Source organism: Engystomops pustulosus, chromosome 2 (assembly GCF_040894005.1).
Source record: "Engystomops pustulosus chromosome 2, aEngPut4.maternal, whole genome shotgun sequence".
Taxonomy (NCBI): Eukaryota; Metazoa; Chordata; class Amphibia; order Anura; family Leptodactylidae; genus Engystomops; species Engystomops pustulosus.
Genome location: NC_092412.1, coordinates 158,010,888 through 158,031,150, shown reverse-complemented (window position 1 = coordinate 158,031,150; position 20,263 = coordinate 158,010,888). Strand labels below are relative to the sequence as shown.

Sequence of the window (20,263 nt, the reverse complement as noted above, 5' to 3'; positions counted from 1 at the left end):
CCTAATAATCGAATCTCCCACTACCAGCACCTGTCTGACCTTGCCTGTGCTCCCATTACCCTTCTTACTAGAGCAGACAGTCCTCTGGTTGCAAGAGGTTACGTCTTGCTGCAGCATTGCTACCCCAGAGCTAATATATCCCCCTCATCCACCAGCCTGGCAAACTTATTGGGGTGCACCAGATCAGGACTATACTCCCTGCAACTCTTCCCTCTACCCCGCCTTCAACGTGTTACCCAACTAGCTGCCTCCTCAATCTGCACCTCCATACCTCCATCCCCAAACCCATCTTCCCCAGAGAGTTTGTGCTCCAGAAGCAGCAAACTTCGCTCCATATTGTCAATTGCCCGCAGGCTTGAGTCTTGCTCATTTAGAACCAGAATCTTGGCTTCCAGATGAGCAATTTTCACATATCCCACACAGCAGTATTGAGCAATACAATTTTCATAGCTTCACATATAAAAAGGAAATACATAATTGCATCATCAGTTCATCAATTAAACCAAAACTCACAATAAAATATCATATACATAGTTCAACATGATCATTCAATTTATAATCACATGTGTTTTATACAGTGCAGTGTAAACATGAATAGATTTATAAATATAATGTGTACAACCTTGTATAAAAAAAAGTGAATAGTGAATAGCTTGTGAGGTTACCTTCCACCTTTGGATATTCAAGAAGTAAAACGCCAAATTTACATGTTGCACTCTGATGATCTCGAGTCTGTAGCACAATCACGCATGCCTGGACCTTATTGAGGTGCGTACCGCATATATACTACATCCTACCACTATAGGAAACTGAGTATGCGAGATAATGGCATTTACTAATTCTTCCCTGATATAAGTAAAGGCCCGACGCTGTGCTCTAAAGCCAGCCGCGTCATCATGTCTATGGGATATGATAATGAAAAGGGGGCACAGCGGAGGCTACTTTAAGATTAATAACTGATGGACATCTATTGAAAATTTTTAAAAAAATAGTAAATAAGTAATAAGTATATGCTGATGGTCCATAAGTGTCAGAAGTTTATATGGGACAAAGTGAGTGGGACCTTCAACCTTACTACATAGATATGTTACCAGAACCAGTCTTCCTACATGGATAGAGCATTGGGCCAACATTTATTACGTGGATACAAACCAAGACATTTATGAAATATTCTTTGCCCTAATATGTCTCTTATGTCTGTGCATAACCCTCAGAAGTAAGTTGCAAAGATTAAACGGACTATCATAGCACCCTCGTAACAAACTTATACTCGCAAAATAATGTCTCCCTAGCACCAGCAAAACATGGCAAACCACAAGGTTCCTATAAGAGTAATAGTGTTGTGGTCCTCATAGCAATTCAAGCAAGAACCTTCAGGATACTTTTATTCCCTATCGGGCCATAAAATGTGCCAACTACTGCCATCACACTATAGTGCCACTTATACTGCCACCACATCATAGTGCCAAACATAGGGGTTTGGGTTAGACACATTCTGCTCATTGTAATGGTCTTTGACTCTGCAGCACTGAGGGGCTTTGCTAACACCCACTAGACTCATTATCATTATTTTAAATGTTGATATTAGAAGGAAGAAGACTATGGATAACAAATATAAGAGGATTACCACAGTTACAGTGCCTGGATCTATGACTAAGTATCTATTAAGGAGTAAGGATCTATGAGTCCCTGGTTTATCCTGTTGGATTTTTATGGTAGATTTTCTTTAACCCCTTACCAATGTGTGACATATTAGTACGTCACACATCGGCTGCAGGTGTATGGAGAGAGTTCACAGGCTGAGCCCTCTCCATAATAAGTGAGTGTAACACCCGCTGGAAACACCCGCAATCGCTGCTGGCAGCGGTAAAATCCACTTATACTGCCATATTGTAGTATGATAGGATCAATCAGACAACATAGGGTTAAGTAGTTTAAAGGAGTGAACACGTGGCGCCTGATGCTAAAGATGATGGGAAGATTGATGGCGTTCAGATGAACTGGTGGAATAGGTTAGTGGTAAATCTGCCGGGCTGCAGCGTCTCCCGTGATCCGCAGTGGGACACTGCTGGTGTAAGGAACAATAGAAAAGTAAGTGCAAAAAACACAGGTATATAGGTGCGCGCTGCCCCTAGAGCTAAAATGTAACAGTAAAGTCCAAGATGTGTGTTAAAGGCTTTATTTTTATGGATGACGCGTTTCGAGGACGAATTGTCCCCTTCCTCAGGTCCAAAAGGCAACATACACTAAAAAACATCAGACAAAATAAATAAATATAAATGGGTGCAAAGAAAGGCATAAAATTGTGGTGGCTAATAGAAAGGTGAAACCAAATCAGAAATACATACGGGATATACAGAATCACTCCAATATATAAAAATAACTTAGATAAAATGTATAAATAGTAGATCAGATAAAAAAGAATGTGAATGCAATATTTGACGATACATGAAATTAGAACAATACTGGATACAAGTCTACAAGTATACAGTCAGATCAAATGCATAAATATTGCAACTGATAAATAAAAGGACTTGAGCATATGCAATATTAAATGATACATACAATTATGATATAGACTGGATACAATGTAATGAATGTAATAGGCAGTAAAAAATACTAAAAAATAAAAATAAATTAAAAAAAAACCCAAAAAAACCCCCATAGGGTTAAAGTACCATAGGGAGGGGGGGAGGGGTAAAAAATAATTTTCAAAAAGTAAAAAAAAACCTAAATATTCAAACCACCCCTTTTTCCCTATAATTGATACAGAAATAAACAGTAAAAATGATTAACATGTTTGGTATTGCCACATCCCAAAATGTATGAAAATATGTAGGGGACCTAGCACAACCTAAACTTTATACAATGTCTATCGGCACATATATAGCAATATATGAACTGGAAAGAAGAAAGAGGAATGTGCCGTATGACAATACAAGAGTATTAATAAAAAAGGGCTCCCTTTCCAATCCACCGACCGAACCACCCTGACTGTGGACAGCATGGGACTTTGTCCCACACAGCCTCCTGACCTGTCTTACTGACTTGTAATGTATGGACACTTCACATATATGCTCTTCTTGACTTACCTTTAGATACAATAGGGATAGCACATTGCTTTTAAGACCATTGTGATATTTCTACTACTGTATTATCTGTATTAGAGCTTGTATTGTGTGCCTACTAAGATATTATTTGTTTGACCTATATACCATCAAGGGTGGTTCTTATACCTCCTTTTTGTCGGTGGAGGAAATGGTTTGTTGGACTGCCTTACCTGGCAGTACCAATTATATGGTTTGATATGTACTTGGTACATTTTTAAATGTTTTTATGTCTTCTATCATCCCTATGCTGGGAGATTTGCTTTGTTTTGTATTGAATAAAGGTTTACTCTTGTATTGTCATACGGCACATTCCTCTTTCTTCTTTCCAGTTCATATATCACATCCCAAAATGTCTGATATATGAAAATATACTGTATTTTTCTGACTGGGGTGTGTCTTTCTATAAATTGAGAAATCCCTCCTGTCAACAATGTGCAGAGGGGTACAGGAAGGTTGCCCGTTACTCAGTTAGCATTATATTGTATCACGTTATAAGAATTGTAACACACTCATTGAAAAGGGGTGAGAGACTCTATGAGACTACGGCATTAAAAAGGGTGTCTGGGGAAGAGTATCCTGGCAGCAGCAGTGTTTGTACACTATATTCTTATATGGTAGATTCAAATTAACCAATTTCTTCAATTGATTATTATTGGCTGCCGGTGATACTGAGGCGTGAGACTTCTGGGCCACCCCTCAGTCTTCATCAGCTAGTGAGGGAATGAGAGCTTCCCAGTGAGCTCTGACTGGCAGAGGGGGACCCACCAACAGCTCAGAAAGGAGGTGGGTATAGATAAGACACCAGACACCAATAAGTGGGAAAGAGGAGAAAAGGCGTCTCTACCAGAGGGAACTGAGCCAGAAAAGCGTGCCACATCTGCAGGCAATGATATATTTCACTATGTGGAACATCAAAAGATGATCTAATTGCCTCACAGAGAGAGCCGTCTGTCTTCCTAAAGAAGCTGAGAAATGTTCACAAGACATCAGTGGTGGAGAGAGGAGCTGTATAGAAGCACAAAAGTGGGGGACTGAGAGCTGCGGAGTGAGCAGCACAGACAAGTCATGTTTTATTTTTGAAATGCAACCTCTGCAACAAAATAGAGGATTTTATCTGGTAAGTTAAAACGCACAATTATATTGCAATGCAAATGCTTAGAAAAGGCAGAAAGGCAGATTTGCAATGTAGGTGTGATAGGCTTCTGTCTTTAGTGACAGGTTTCCTTTAAGAAGTTCCATAAAATAATGCATTGAATTTCATATTTAACAGAACTGCAAACGTGGACCTCCTTCAAAACGCCAAGAAGACTCAAAAAAAGAGCTTGGCAATGTGGACCAGGAGCGAAAGCTGAAGCAGTATTTACAAGACGAGCGAATTGCACTTTTCTTACAGAATGAAGAGTTCATGAGAGAGCTTCAAAGAAACAGGGACTTTCTCCTTGCACTTGAAAGAGGTAAAAAAGTTAAGTTATATGATCAAAGTACAGTAAGATAAAAAAGAAAATTCCCGATGGAAGCAGATTTAATTAGGCCGTATGTAATTACAAGGTTTTCTTTCAGGAGATATATATAAACCAAACTTGTCTGTGGCCCAGATATACACTACTCACAAAAAGGTATTTGTCTTTAGGGTGAAATTTATGAATAATTTAAAGGAAATCAACAACTATAAAAACATAATAAAACACACAAATACTCACCTCCGCTCGTTGGTTCGTTGCTAGTCTTGACACACCGGGATCACCTAGAAAACAAACTTATAATTGGCAGCACAGAGGTGCTAGGAGCATGGGAGAGGGAGGTGCATAATTAGCAGCCCAGAGCGCCGTATATCTACTCTGGGCTGCTAATTAGAAGATGGTTTTCTAGTTGATCACAGTGTGACAAGACTAGTGACGGACAGCGCCGAGATCAAGATGTAGAGGAGAGCATTTGTAGGTTTTTTTGATGTTTTTGCAGTGGTTGATTTCCTTTAAAAAGTTCATGCTGCCATAATGTTTCAGTACCTTTTAACATGTGGCTTTGAGCATCATTTACAGCTTGACCTTAATCGACTGATTGTCTGATTAAGCATGGTAGCCCACTTTTCTTAAAGGGCAGCCCTCAGGTAATTCAGTTACTAGCTCATGAGGTGACACAGCTTATCCTATAGGTTTTCATTGGTTCTAAAAAAAAAAAAAAAAAAAAAAAAAAAGTCTCCAGCAACCGTTCGCTAATGAATCAACCATGATGAGGTTGTGCATTGTTGTCATAGAAGATTAGGCCTGTGTTATTCAAATAGTATAGGCTTGTCACTGTACCACACTAAGTTTAAATTCTATGATAGAACATACGATCACAAAATACCCTGCATGTCCTCTCTGCCGTCATTAGGGCGCTAGGACCCAATACCCAAAAAATTGCTTGTTTATTAGTGTGACCAGAAAATTTTGTAACGTTTCAGCAAAACTTCCCTTTGTCAAACTATAACAAAATATATAAAGTATAAGTGTATTTACAAAAATGTACATAATGTACACAAGGTGCACGAAATGAATTAATGAATTAATGAATTAATGTCCTGGGGAATATCAAGCAACCATAGTGATCACAAGTATACATAGCTTACACAGTGAAAACATGAGAAGTACAGCATATCCTAAACATGTATTAAACCTGAGAGAACTGGTATAAACATTAAAGATGGGCACCATCCGGTCATCTAATATGTGGATAAGAGTCTGGGAAATATACTGGAAAATATTGGAAAAACTTTGCACCACCCACACTATAAGTATAGAGTTAACCTACCATGAGCCACTTAACCCCTTATGGACGCAGGGTTTTTTCGCACATTTCTCGCTCTCCACCTTCAAAAATCCATAACTTTTTCATTTTTACGTGTACAGACCTGTGTGAGGGCTTATTTTGTGCGTAACAAATTTTACTTTCCCGTAATGTTATTTATTTTATCATGCCGTGTACTGCGAAGCTGAAAAAAATTGCAAATGTGGAAAAATTGAAAAAAAACTGCACATGCAAATAACACCTCAGCTTTATTCTTTGGTTCGGTGCGATCGCGGTGATACCAAATTTATATAGGTTTTATTGTGTTTTAATACATTTTCAAAAATTAAACGAATGTGTACAAAAAAAGAAAAAAAATTTTTTGCCATCTTCTGAAGCTAATAAATTTTTCAGACTTTGGTGCACGGAGCTGTGTGAGGTATCATTTTTTGCAAAATAAGCCGATCATTTTTTATTCCATTTTTTATGTGATATAAAAAGGTGTAAGTCGCATTTCGGACATTTGGGCACCATTTCCCGTCTCGGAGGTCACCGCCGGCCGTAACCGTTTTTATATTTTGATTAATCGGGCATTTTTGGACGCGGCGATACTTAATATGTTTGTGATTTTTACTGTTTATTATGTTTTATATCAGTTCTAGCGAAAGGGGGGTGATTTGAATTTTTAATATTTTATTAATTTTTTTTAAACTTTTTTTTTTCTTTTTTTTTTCACTAATTCTTAGACAATCTAGGGTACATTAACCCTAGATGGTCAGATCGTTCCTACCATATACTGCAATACTTCTGTATTGCAATATATGGCATTTTTGCAGCTCATTCATTACAATGAGCCGCTGGCTCATTGTAACGAATCTGCAGAAGCCATTCAGCCTTGGGTCAAACTAAGACCCGAGGCTACCATGGCAACCGATCGCCGCCCCCCGATACCGTTCAGGGGCGCGGCGATCGTAATAAAGATGGCGGAGCCCGCGCGCCTCCGTCTTTTAAATGCCACCGGCGACTTTGCCGGCGGCAACGGACGGGTTAATAGCCGCGGTTATTAGCGGTGGGGGTTTGCTGCAATATGCAACAACCCCCACCCTTGTATGAAGAGGACTGTGAGCCCGTGAGCCCTCTTCATACATCACCTATACCTCTGCGCCATAGAGCTACGGCGCAGAGTGTTAAAGGGTGAAAGAGGACCTGTCAGCAGAAATTGACCACCCTGACTAACAATGCCTGCTGATAAAGGGTTACAATTCCTCCCCATATCACCTAATACTAGCTGCCAGTGGGGCACTGTACTTTAATTAGAGACATTTTTTCTGATAGGCTGGCAGTGAACCCCATTATTCTGACTGGCAGCTCTATGTCTCTTCAAATCCCTGCTCTACCTCCTTGCACTTAGGGGCTACAGACATATAAAGTTCTATGTACAGATGGGAAATATTGTCTCAGTTTTTTACTTTCATGACATGACATTCATGACATGTGACCAGTGACATCACCGCAGGTCTTTCAGCCTTCTAAGAATAGCAAACTACACCATGTATCTGATTACATAAAATCACAGTAGCTGTGAGCTACAGTTTATTGTTAAAAGGCTAATAGACCTAATAGTAAGGGGGCATAAGGAATGAGGAGGAGTAGATGGGAGGGGCCGGCTGGGCAGGACACGCCCCCTCTCATGCCAGGTAATATAAGATGAAAGGTGATTTATGTGCATGTAAGCTAAACTATTTTTAGCTAACAGAAGGGTGTCTGTCAGTTAATAGAGCTCTATAGGAACCTGTTACTGGCTGTATATGTGCAAATGTGGTGACAGGTTCCCTGTAAGGAGAGAGAGTTGAAGTGTAGCACTATATGAAAAATATATCTGTGCTGCCTGAGTTGCGCTGGCCAACTCCTTGAACAGGATAGTATATAAACAGAAAGCCACACCCCATGGGGTGGTGTGACCAATCAAGGGAGGGGATGAGTGTGTACTGAGTGCCTGAGGCTTAGTCTGGAGCCGAGTATGGGAAGCCCAGGGCTGGCGCCAGTACTGGGCATACCTGGGGAAGTGGCAGGGCCCTGGGGGGCGGGGCCCAAATAAGGCTGTACATAAGGAGTCAGTGGGGGTGAGGGGTTCTTTATATAATGAATTCATAGTGGGTGAGGTGGACTTTATATAAAAAACCATGAGCTGTTTGGAATGATAAACTAGGTAATATTTGCAGTGAACTCGCATGCCGACGTGAGTTCATTGCAAATGGGCCACTGAGACTCTGTCGCCCAGAGGCCTACTGATACTTGGAGCCAACCGTGGAGAAGCCACAACTCTGTAAAGGGGTGTGATCAATGGTGATGTGTGTACGCTTCGAGGGTGCTCGGGAGAACTCTGCATGTGCCTAGTAGGATATATTGCGGTCAGTATGAGGTGTCACAAGGTGCGCATGCGTGAAGACTTGAAATAACTGTGTGTGTAGATAATGGAAAAAGTAGGTTAGTAATGAAATGAGCCTTATAGAGAGGTAATCTGAATCTGTAACAGGGAGTTGTATGGAGTGGATAAATCGTGTAAAACACGATCAGTAGAAGTGTATGGTGTGTTCAAGTATGAAGAGAACAGATGTAATGTGAAGAATGGAAAAGAGAGTGGAACAGTGGATTGTGGAATCAGCCTACTGGAGTGACAATATAAAGCTATATATATGTATATTATGAATATAAATGGGTTATGTAGATGCTGTATATAAAGAGGATATATGGTGTATGAATACTTGAAGTCTAAACGTTATAGGGTGTGGATAGTTGAGTAGATGGATAGAAACAAGGGTGGATATGAAGGATACACAAAGGAAGAATGAGGCTGGTAGCTCAGGAGACTCCACCATGTATCAACAGTTATATTACATGTAGTTATATACTTGTATAACACTATTCTCTTTGTTTAAAGTGTAACCCTTATTTCAAAAAACTTTTGATTATGTTGTAGGGCAGGTAATTATAAGCCCTTTTGCAATTGAATTAGTTATCCGGATCTTGCTCCTTCTTCTTGTATTCTGCAGACTTCCCCTAGATGTCAGTGATCTCTCATATGGCTGTTGCTAGGCACATTCTGCCTTCATAGCTGATTTACCTCATGTCTCACTGCTCCAACACTGTCATGTGCAGAGAGAAGCCCTAACTAATGTAGAAACAAAACACCTACACTCTTATCTCTCCCTCAGCTTTCCCTACACATGTGTATAAACAAATAATCACCCCTCCCCCATCACCTCACATTCCACAGCAGGAAGTGGCAGGAGAGTCTCTCCAAGTCTCCCCCCCTCATGTGCTGTGCTGAAGTTTTACTTAGGTAGGTAGACAGATAGGTAGATACAAAGATAGATAGGTACATACATAGATGGATATGAGATAGATAGGATAGACACAGATAGATAGATTGATAGGATATACACAGATATATGGATAGCATATACACAGACAGATAGATAGGATAGACACAGATAGATAGGATAGACACAGATAGATAGGATAGACACAGATAGATAGGATAGACACAGATAGATAGGATAGACACAGATAAATAGATATGATATACACATATAAATAGATAGGATATACACAGATAAATAGATAGGATATACACAGATAAATAGATAGGATATACACAGATAAATAGATAGGATATACACAGATAAATAGATAGGATATACACAGATAAATAGATATGAGATATTAGATAGATATGGTGTCATTGGCCAGCACCATGCGCTTGTGATGAGGTGACAGGAGGCAGGTCCCGCCCCTCCTTCTTTTTTTTGAGATGTAGATATGCCATGGCTTGCATCATGACCTCACTGTCGCCGGCCCGGACCGAACTGAAGGAAGCAGAAGCTGGCGGAAAGTAATTGGATGCCCTGTGATTTGTAATATAATTACGCGGGACACTGCATAAAATAAAAGTTTTTATTTGGTCCAAAATGTATTTCTGGGGAGCACAGTGTGGTCAGGTGTGGTGTAAGCATTATTTAGGGGCACAGTATGTTTATATGGGTGACATTATACAGTAAGTTACTGTCATAGTTGCACAGTATAGAGATGTACTGCACGGAGCTGAAGACACAGGGGAAAGGGGGGGGGGGGGGTGTGAATGCAGCAGCTGGGACAAGTCACCATGTTTTTGTACCGAACAGAGAAGCTCATCATCTGTAAGTTACAAGATAACACTTTTACCTGTGTCTTATCTGTACTTTAGTCAATGAGTAACCTCCAAATGTGCATTGGTATGTCATGTGCTGCACACTGGTAATTTCTAATGTGCGCTGTAATATAGTGGGGGGCAGGACTGACTAACTGCTTCCAGATACTGTATACATCACCTTTGTATTTCATTATCCTCTTCTACTATGGAGGAGAATAACGGAAATCAAATGTTTGGGGTGAATGGAAGCACTTCACCATCATTAACCGTAGATATGTATGAATTAAGGGTTCCATTTAGTTATTCTTTCACTATTTTAATATAAAAATAAGCAGAAGCATTACGAAAGGTAACTTTTCATGCTTGCAAGTCTATTGTTAATGGTGGGGAGGCCCATTAGAAATATGGCCCCAGGGCCCACAGGACTCTTGTTACACCACTGCATACGCAGGCTTTTGAAATAAGAGTTTTAACAAAATGGGAAAACAGAATGGACAACAAGCCTTATGACGAACTACCCCATTTCTTTATTTCTTTAGTGCTTGCTGAAGGAACAAAAAGCACTCACAGCCAACTAGCTGTGTAAAATGTAATATGTCTGAAAAGCACTATGCAGATAAACACAGCACATATTGCCTTTAGCCCCAAACTCTGCCACAGTCATCTGGCCCTCCTGCCACTTTTTTGCTTTGCCTACTCCATATAGATGGGACCAGAGAGCGTTTTTTTTTAAGTGGGAAGCTTTCCTCCCACATAGCTAATTGGGGTTCACTCTGGGTCCACATGCGAACAGAGGGAATAAAAAAACATGCCATTGATAATAGGGCATGACTTGGCCTTAAAATTAACATTATGCTGGAGAAGACGTAGCACCAGATGTCTCAACAAAGAATTGCCCATCAATTCCTTGATTTATTAGCAACATTATAACCCAAGAAATCTGCTGTAACATTAACCCCTTCCCGACATTTGACGTAATAGTACTGCATCGCGGGATGTGCGTTCCCGCAAAATGCAGCTCCTGAACGGAGCCAGGGCCAGAAGCTGCGGGTGTCAGCTGTATATTCCAGCCGACACCTGCCTCTAACACCCGTGATCGGAGATTTCCGCTGACCGCGGCATGTTAGGGGCATTTCACAAGAATCAGACCCCCCCCGAGGCGCTTACCTGGGGGGGGGGGAGGGGGTCCGCAGCCCTGGGACTGCGATCAGGACAAACATTCCCTATACACATGTAATAAAGTACAAAAAAACACAAAATCCCCCAAAAAAACACATATTTGGTATCGGCGGGTCCGTAACAATCAGTACAATAACTCAGAAACATTATCGGCCCGCTCGGTGAACGCCGTAAAAACAAAACTCACCAAAAATGTACATTTTTCATAAAATCTCTTCACAAAAATGTTCTAAAAAGTGATCAAAAAAGTTATGTGCGCCAAAATGTTACCAATTGAAAGGACAACTCAACAGGTAAAAAATAAGCCCTAAACTAGTTCTGTAAACCAAAAATATTAAAGTTAAGTCTCCGAAAAGATGGCGATGCAAAAACAAATGAGATTTCCTCTATATTAGTTTTTTTCCAGTAAAATTGTAAAAAATAAAAGAAAAACTATATAAATGAGGTATCACCGTAATCGTAGTGATCTGTAGAATAAAGATAATATACTATTTTTAGTGTACGGTGTACGACCCCCAAAATATACAAAAAGAAATTAAACCAAAATTTACAATTTTCTTTTCATCCATACATTCAAGAGTTAATAAAATCTCATCAATAAGCTAATGACCCACTAAAATGAAGTATTTGTAAAGTGCATCTCATGTCGCAAAAACAAAGCCCTTATATGTCCAAATTGCAAAAAAAATAGATTGTATAACCAATAAAAAGTGACATGGGAATAATCTGCTCTGAATGGCGCAGCTCCCTTCGATGCCCTGCGTGTGCCCATACAGCAGGTTACCACCACATATGGGGTATTGTTATATGCGGGTGGGATTGGGTATCAAATTTTGTGGAGTGTTTTGGTATTTTATCCACTGAGAATTTGTACATTTTTTGAAAATGTAAATGTGAAACAATTAAAGGGTTAACAAACTTCATAAAAGTTGCTTTACGTACGTTGAGGGGTGTAGTTTCTATAATGGGGTAATTTATGGGGTTTTACTTTTATTTAGACCTCTCGAAGTGACTTGAAACCTGAGCAGGTCCCTCAATAGCAGTATTTTGCTTTTTTCAGAAAATGTGAATGTCACAGTTGGACCCGCGACCCACATCGCGGGTCGCGGGCTCACCCGTGCCTCTCGCGCCAGCACGTCTTGCCTCTCCCCGCTCTCGAGTCCCGGCCTTGCTCCGTGTGCGCGCGGCCCGTGCCTAAGGGCGCGCGCGCGGCACATCTACGAAATTTAAAGGGCCAGCGCGTCATTGATTGGCGCTGGTCATTTCCCAGGAGGCTATTTATATCTGCCTCTCCCATCTAACCCTGCCGGATCTTTGTGCCCCACAGCCTTAGAGAAAGCTCTGTTGTGATTTGCCTGCGTTCCAGTGTCTCCTGCGCTCCAGTGTCTCCTGCGCTCCAGTGTCTCCTGCGCTCCAGTGTCTCCTGCGTTCCTTACTCCCTTCGTGTTACCTGACCTCCTCTGTGTACCAGTGTTCCTCCGTGCTGCTGTCGTGTGTGCTGTGTTCCCGTACGCTTCTGCTTGGACCTCCTGTTGCTGACCCCGGATTGGACTCTGACGTTGCATCTCTGCCGCCTGCCCTGACCCTGTGCCTGGACTGTGACCTCGAGTTTGACTGCTGTTTCTGTACTTCAACCTTGGCCGCCACTGCAGACAAGTCACGCCTGAGGAACGACCTGGTGGTACCACGCCGCAGCTTGTCTAACGCGCTTTGCGGCGGGCTCTGGTGAAAACCGGGTACCACTTAGAATCCGGTCCCAGATAGTGGCTTGAGTCATCGTCTGCAGTGGTCCAGTGGATCCATATCCCGTAAGCCTGACAGTGAAAAATTGCACCTAATGTTCAAAGGCCCATAACATCCTACAAAAATAAGAGTATGCATAAAAAACCATGTCCACATAATGTAGACATTCATCGAATGTTAGTTATTAAGTTTTCTTGCTGTTATGACTATGTGTGGAAAAAGTAGAACATTTTGAAGTTCGAAAATCGAGAATTTTTCCAAATAAATCTCATAAATAAATGCAAAACATACCACCAAAATTTTTCAACTAACATGAAGTACAATGTGTCACGAGAAAACAATTTTAAAATCACTTGGATATGTTAAAGCGTTTCAAAGTTATAACCATTTATAGTGACACAGGGCAGATTTGAAAAAATGGGCCATGTCAGGAAGGTGAAGTGGCTTTGACGTTAAGGGCTTAAGGATCTGCTGAGAAAAGAGGAATTCAAGCACCAACCATGCATCGGACATACATTAGATGAGCACCAACAAGCCCAGTTTACCCCAAGACACCACAAAGACCAAAACCCAATGGCCAAGCCGCTTCCGTGAACTGAAAATCTGTACCAGTTACTTTACATTCCTGCCAAAAAAATATAGATACTGGAATCGGACAAGAGGGTAAACTACAAAAGTCTGCATAATTCTGCTGACATTTTTTTTAAACCTTTTTTTTAATACATTCTACAATTTCTTCCATGAGAAACATGTTAAACATGTCCAACTCGTCTTCTGGCAAGTGAAACAACTTGGATTTGATTACATAAATTGGTTCCTATCCCCAACCCAGTTATGCTAGATAACAAAATGATGCAGAGAATCCACCAGGGCCAAAAAGATCCAAATATTGTTTCACTAAATTGGAGACCGTTTCCCATCGCGGAACCCATTTCAGCAAGGTTACTTAAACTCAAAATAGAATGTATTAGATGTCCCATTTGTCCATTAGGGAATCCGACCCTTCCTTGGGAGCATAGTGCCTGACGCAGCAATTAACCAGCTGATATTATACTGTAGCTGACTGGTATTTTTAGTTACATCTGGAGACTAATACAACTGCAATAAGTCACAACCAAGAGAACTAACCATGAAGTTCTGTACTCAAAAGAGCAAATCATCACCTGTAAATTACCACTTGCCTCCTCTACCTGTGTCTGATCATTACTGTCTAATATTCTAGTGTATGACTTGTCATATTGTTCACATTGGTAAACTGTAATGTGTGCGCTGGGATGGGGAGGCACCAAGTTTGTTTTTTATGGGACAACAAAATTCCATCATGATGAGGGTCTGTTTTTCAATGTAATACACTGGTACGGTTTATATGATTGATGGAAAGATAGCTATATCGAGACATTCCTGCTGAAATTCAGCTGCCGTCTACTGAGATGGTGAAGATAAATGGAGGTTGTGCATTTCAGAAAGACAAGAATCCCAAATACACAGCCATGAAAACTCTCACTGGTTTCAGAGAAAGAAAATAACGCTGCAAGAATGGCCTGACCTGAATCCAATAGAAAATCTATAAAAAGAACTAAAGCTAAGAGTTCATAGAAAGAACCCACAGAACCTTCAGGATTTGAAGAGTGTTTGTGTGAAAGAATGGACCAAAATCACACGTACACAATGCATACGACTAGTTTGTATATAAATATAGATGCCATCACCATTACCTTCTGTACAAAGTATTTAATACATTTCAGTAATCGTGTTCAATTCTTTTTCCCATGGTCATTTCTCATTATTGCAGATTACCTTATATATTGACGTCTTTGGTATAATTTATTTGCCAGAAGTCATCTCGTTAAAATTTCATGGCAATAGCAGCTTCAGAAATATTTACTTTCTCTGTATAAGTAAGTAAAATGCCATAAGATACCATATTTTCCGGACTACAAGACACATTTTTAGCAAGAAAATGATCTTGCTAAAAAGTGCATGCATCTTAGTTTGAAAGTTCGAAGGATCCAGCACTGCCAGACCCTCCTTAACACTGTAATGGAGATCGGGTGAGGTGCTGCCATTGCGCCTTTACCCAATCTTCCAGAGACCAGAGCCTCCGCACTGCTCTCTCCCTCTCCTAGTGTCCCGACTGAACAGGACCTGGAGTGATATCAGAAGCATGTGACTGATCACATGCTACCTTCATTACTCAAGGTCTACATGCTGCCAGGGATGGGGCAGAGAAGTCAAAGGACATCTACCACCAGGATGAAAGACTGTATGCAAATGAGCCTGAGGGGCTCCAGGCTCTATTAACACCTATGGAGCCTGGAGCCCCTTAGGCTCATTTGCATACAGTCATTCATCCTGGTGGAAGATACCCTGTCCCAGGGTAAGAAGAAAAGGTGTGTATGTCTTTTTGTGCGTAGCAGTGCCCAGTCATTGTGTGTGTATAGCAGTGCCCAGTGTATTCCTGTGTGAGTGTATAAAAGTACTGATTGTGTTTGTGTGTGTGTATGAATGGATGTAGCAGGGCTGTGTGTATAAATATACATAAACAATGGAAAAAATCCAAAGTAACACAAGTTGCTTAGGGTGCAAAGCCGTAGATCCTTTGGCAAGGGTCACAATTATAAGTCCAGGTAAGAGGCAGCACACTATTAACCACTTGCCATTGGTCCCTATTTTGTATATTTTATTGTAGGAGGGATCAAGGGTATCTCAAGTGAGAGTCCCCCGGTGGGTCTGTAAAAAAAAAAAAAAAGTGGAGTATTATTAAGAAATAAACACTACAAATAATATCTCTATATGTAATTATATAGTGTGTAAAAAATAAAAAAAAAACTCTCACCCAGTGAAATGGGTATTGCAGCTTCTGTGGCAACCTTGGTTATGCAGAGATTTTTGGGTTTTCTGCCTTCTAAAAATGTAATAAATCATAATTATCTTTTCTATTTTTCCATTAAAAGGAACCCATTGGAAAATACAAAAAACAAGCACAGATTTAAAAGAAAAAAAAGTTATGTCTGTTGGAAGTTGAGCATGGAAAAAAGAAGAAATGAGTCCTGAAGGCCATTTTAGAATGTGTCTTTTAAGGGGTTAAATATGGTTGCATGTCTCAGTTTTGTGTTGCCATTCATTAAAAAAAGATTGCTTGCTCAATACAGAGAATGTACTGCAAATTAGATTTGTCTTAATGCATCTATTTAAAGTTCGGATATCCTCTGCAAACCACTAATTGACACCACTTAAAGGGAACCTGTCACCAGGAGACCCATTTTTAGCACTCCCCCAGTCCTCACAGAGCATAGTACATACACTGCCAAAGTGTTTTTGTATAAAAAAAATAGGTTTTACAGAAAAAAGATATTGTAGGTTATATTGTACCTTTCATTAGCATGTGTGACTAGGCAGTTGCCAAATGGGAGGGGCTGGAAAGGAGCAGTCCCCCCCCCCACCCTTACGAAACATGTGACCTTTTCAAATATATGAATAACTCCCCAAACTTGGGATTGGCTGTAGAGGAGCAGGGGGCGTCGCTAAGCCAAGTGATGGGTGTTTTCATATATTTGAAAGGTCACATGGAGAAGCAATTTCCCAAAGGTGGGGGGGAACTGCTCCTTTCCAGCCCCTCCCAAAAGGCAACTGCCTAGTCACACAGCAGAAGCTTATGAAAGGTACAATATGACATATCTTTTTTTCTTTAAAACCTATTTTTTATACAAAAACACTTTGGCAGCGTATGTACTATGCTCTGTGGGGACTGGGGGAGTGCTAAAAATGGGTCTCCTGGTGACAGGTTCCCTTTAATACAGTATATAGATTGTACTACTGCACAACCTCGGTGTTGTAGATCTGCTAGATATCTCAAAAGATATAGTTAAGATATAGCATTTTCCAATCTTTTTCCAGTTCCCTCCACTGTATACTTGCATTACTGGAGGTAGCCACAAATAGCTTATTGTGGTGGTTCAGGGAATTGTATCTGCCATCAGTCTGATATTCATAAACTAAGGATCGGTCATCAATATCTATTACCTAGAGAACCTCTTTGATTGATTATTGTGTAATGCTTAATGGGTACATTTAAAAAGATGTTTGACAAATCATGGTTGTTCGTCAGAGATTTTGATGAGTGAGGTTCTATTGATGATTTGTGAATCTGTACAAGCATATCTGAGGAAAAAAAAAATCATAAATTAATGGCCACAGTCCCTTAATTTAACCCTATCACAATTAAGGTTCATTAGTACCTGATGTATGATGTCAATCTATCACTCTACCCCAGGTTCAGTCGCATTTACTGCAAACTATCAGATCTTTCTTGCTATTTTTTTTGGAACTGAGCTACCTAGAAACACAGGGGGTCATTTACTAAGGGCCGAATCGCGTTTTTCCATAGCGTTACCCGAATAGTTCTGATTTGCGCCGATTTTCCCTGAATTGCCCCGGGATTTTGGCGCACGCGATCGGATTGTGGTGCATCGGCGCCGGCATGCATGCGCCGGAAATCGGGAATGGGGGTTTACGTAAGAAAACCTGACGGATTTGGAAAAACCGCCGTAGTTAAAAAAAAAAAAAAAAAAAAAAAAAAAAAAGTGTCGCTTGACACGCGCTTACCTGCACCCAGGGTAGCTTGGTGAACTTCGGTGAACTCCGACGGAATTCAGCGCAGAAGCGATACCTAGTGGACATCGCACTACCTTAATTAATCGCCGGAAGACCCGAATCCTCCACTGAGAACACACCGCTGGGTCGCGACAGGACCGGGTAAGTAGATCTGTCCCACAGTTCTTAAATATCTCACCAGGATTGTGTTTCTCGGTGCCACTGAAGCCGCATTATCCAGAGATATTATACTTTTTAAAATTTTACCAAAACAGACAGTATAGCTCTTTTGAAGTGTGTAACTGCCCTGACGTCAATAGATGTGCGCTCTGCATAGGATATTGGATTTTATCATGTATATAGCTGTAAGACAGTTGTGAAGTAGTTAAAGCATATGTGTAAAGTTATAATTATTTTATCAAATAATTATATGTGATTCCCCCTTTAAAAACAAACAGAATGATGCCCATATTGTGCTACTTGCACTTTTATTTCCACAGTTATGGCATTTTCTGTTCTGACAAAAATCTTCTTACCCTAGTGAAGTGGTTGTAGACTAATGTCTGTCTGTCTATGCTGTCAAGCTGTGTCTGGTTAGATTGCCCACAGATCCCATGATGCCTTGATACATTAAATTAAAGTAGCAGTTTCCCACAAGTAAATCCATGTAACACTGCACAGTGCACATACAGGGTGTTTATGGTGGCCAGCCTGGCACTTTCCATTACATGAAGAAGCAGGGAACATGTAATAAGTGAAAGAAATCATAAGTACATGAAGTGAATAGCCTGTGCTGTGTGAGGGTTAATAACTTATCTGTGCAAAGTGCTGACTGCAAGGTGAGGGAAGGCTGCAGCATGAGGTGAAGAGAAATACAGAGAAAGTTATGCAGAATCACAGAATGGGATGGAGGGACTGATGGGGAACAAGTGAGATCGTGTACCTCACTATTCTGTGCAAGACACGTCTGTATCCTCTGAACACATCCAGCTCTGCTATAGACACAGAGAGCTGTGTCACATGACCACCTTCTCTGTGAGCAGGGAGCAGCAGCAGCTCCTCCCAGGAGGCCAACAGAAAAACAAACTATGGATTCACAGGGATTGTCAGCATAGGCAGAGGAAGCAGCTACTGCAGCACCGAGATGATCTGTAGGGTATATTCCAAGCTCTCTCCTGTTATTATTTATGTCAAGTTAATAATAATAATTATAATAAACTTTATTTATATAGCACCAAATTCTGTAGTGCATTACAGATTCTGGGGAACATGTAGAAATAACACATTGCAGAGTAACAACAGTCTTATGAAACAACAGGAATGAGGGCCCTTCCCTGTGTAAGGGTACATTCATACCGCCGTGTGCTGGAGAGGAGGAGGCGGCCCCTCCTCCTTCCATAGAGAATAGCGGCGCACGGCCGCACACACGCCAAAAGATAGAGCATGCTCTATCTTTTTCCGCTGTGTGGGCCGGATCTGCATCTGCGCCGCGCCGCCATTGCCGTCTATGGGGACGTACATGCGGCCGCAAATTTGCGGCCGCATGTACGTCCCCGCAGACGGCCATGTGAATGTGCCCTTAGAGTTTGTTTATGAGAGCCTTTGTATAAAATCCAGGGAGGGTCCCTTCTAGCGAGGCTTTCCTATAGCAATATTTCAAAAAGTAACACAGTCTGGTAAAACTGAAAATATGAAGACCGTAGGTAAATAGATATATTCTGCTCCTGTGTGCTGAACACACTATTCTTCCACTGTGCTCAAAACCAAAGTCTGTTTTTTTTGTTTTACAGATCGTTTGAAATACGAGTCAAAGAAATCCAAGTCTAGCGGTATGGCGACGAATAATAATTTCAGTTTTTGCCCTTCAATATCAAGTAAGGACAAATGACACCGGGGAAAAAATCAATAGCTTTTCTGCATTCACTCATACCTTGTAGATTAATGCTTTTTCATTGTGTTTACATATGTATAGTTAATCCTTCTAAATTATTTCTGGAATTAGGGATTTCTTCCTGTATTACGTAGTTGGACATTTTTTGGTGTACATTTTAGTAGTTTTGTAAATTTTTACTAGATTATTTGTGGAATCTCCTTAACACTAGTCACAATAAAATAATTATTTTCACTCACTTTTTGTTTTTTTTTATAAAAAATATAGCCATAATGTTACAGAAAAGTGTTCTGTAATATCCATGTTGTAAACATTTCACAAGAAATATTCATTGTATGGCCTTTCAACCTTTTTTTTTTTGTTTTATTGTGAGACTTGGTCAATGTACGAGGGTAAAAAATATATAATGGCTTCAGCCACAGCTATTTTGTTTTGCTGATTGTCTACTAGTATGGCCGAATATCACATTAGGTTTCTACTTAAAGGAAACCTACCACCATGGATCTACCTATTAAGGAGAAGTGTACAAATCCTCTTTAATAAATTAGCATATTAGGGGCATAAAATTTATAAAGATTTGGGCCACTAAAGAATTTGCCCTTAAAAGGGCTATATTACTATATTAGATAAGAGAAACATGCCACCGGATCTACCTTAATAGGTAGATCCGTGGTAGTAGGCTTCCTTTAAAGGAAACCTACCACTGCTCGCATGATGAAATCATGCGAGCAAACCACCTGTTAGACTACTTAATGCTGATGCCGGCACATAGTTTTGTTAGGCTCGGCG

The 20,263-nt window shown here is 40.5% G+C and overlaps 1 protein-coding gene across 2 annotated transcripts in view; it reads left to right on the top strand.

Annotated features, from left to right (window-relative positions):
• Window positions 1-20,263, top strand: part of CUEDC1 (CUE domain containing 1) — a 150,293-nt gene that overhangs the window by 74,731 nt on the left and 55,299 nt on the right. For both annotated transcript variants that reach the window (XM_072137113.1, XM_072137115.1), the window contains exons 5-6: window positions 4,381-4,564; window positions 19,374-19,457. In XM_072137113.1, the coding sequence (XP_071993214.1) occupies window positions 4,381-4,564; window positions 19,374-19,457 (268 nt within the window). The remainder of the gene's footprint in view (window positions 1-4,380; window positions 4,565-19,373; window positions 19,458-20,263) is intronic.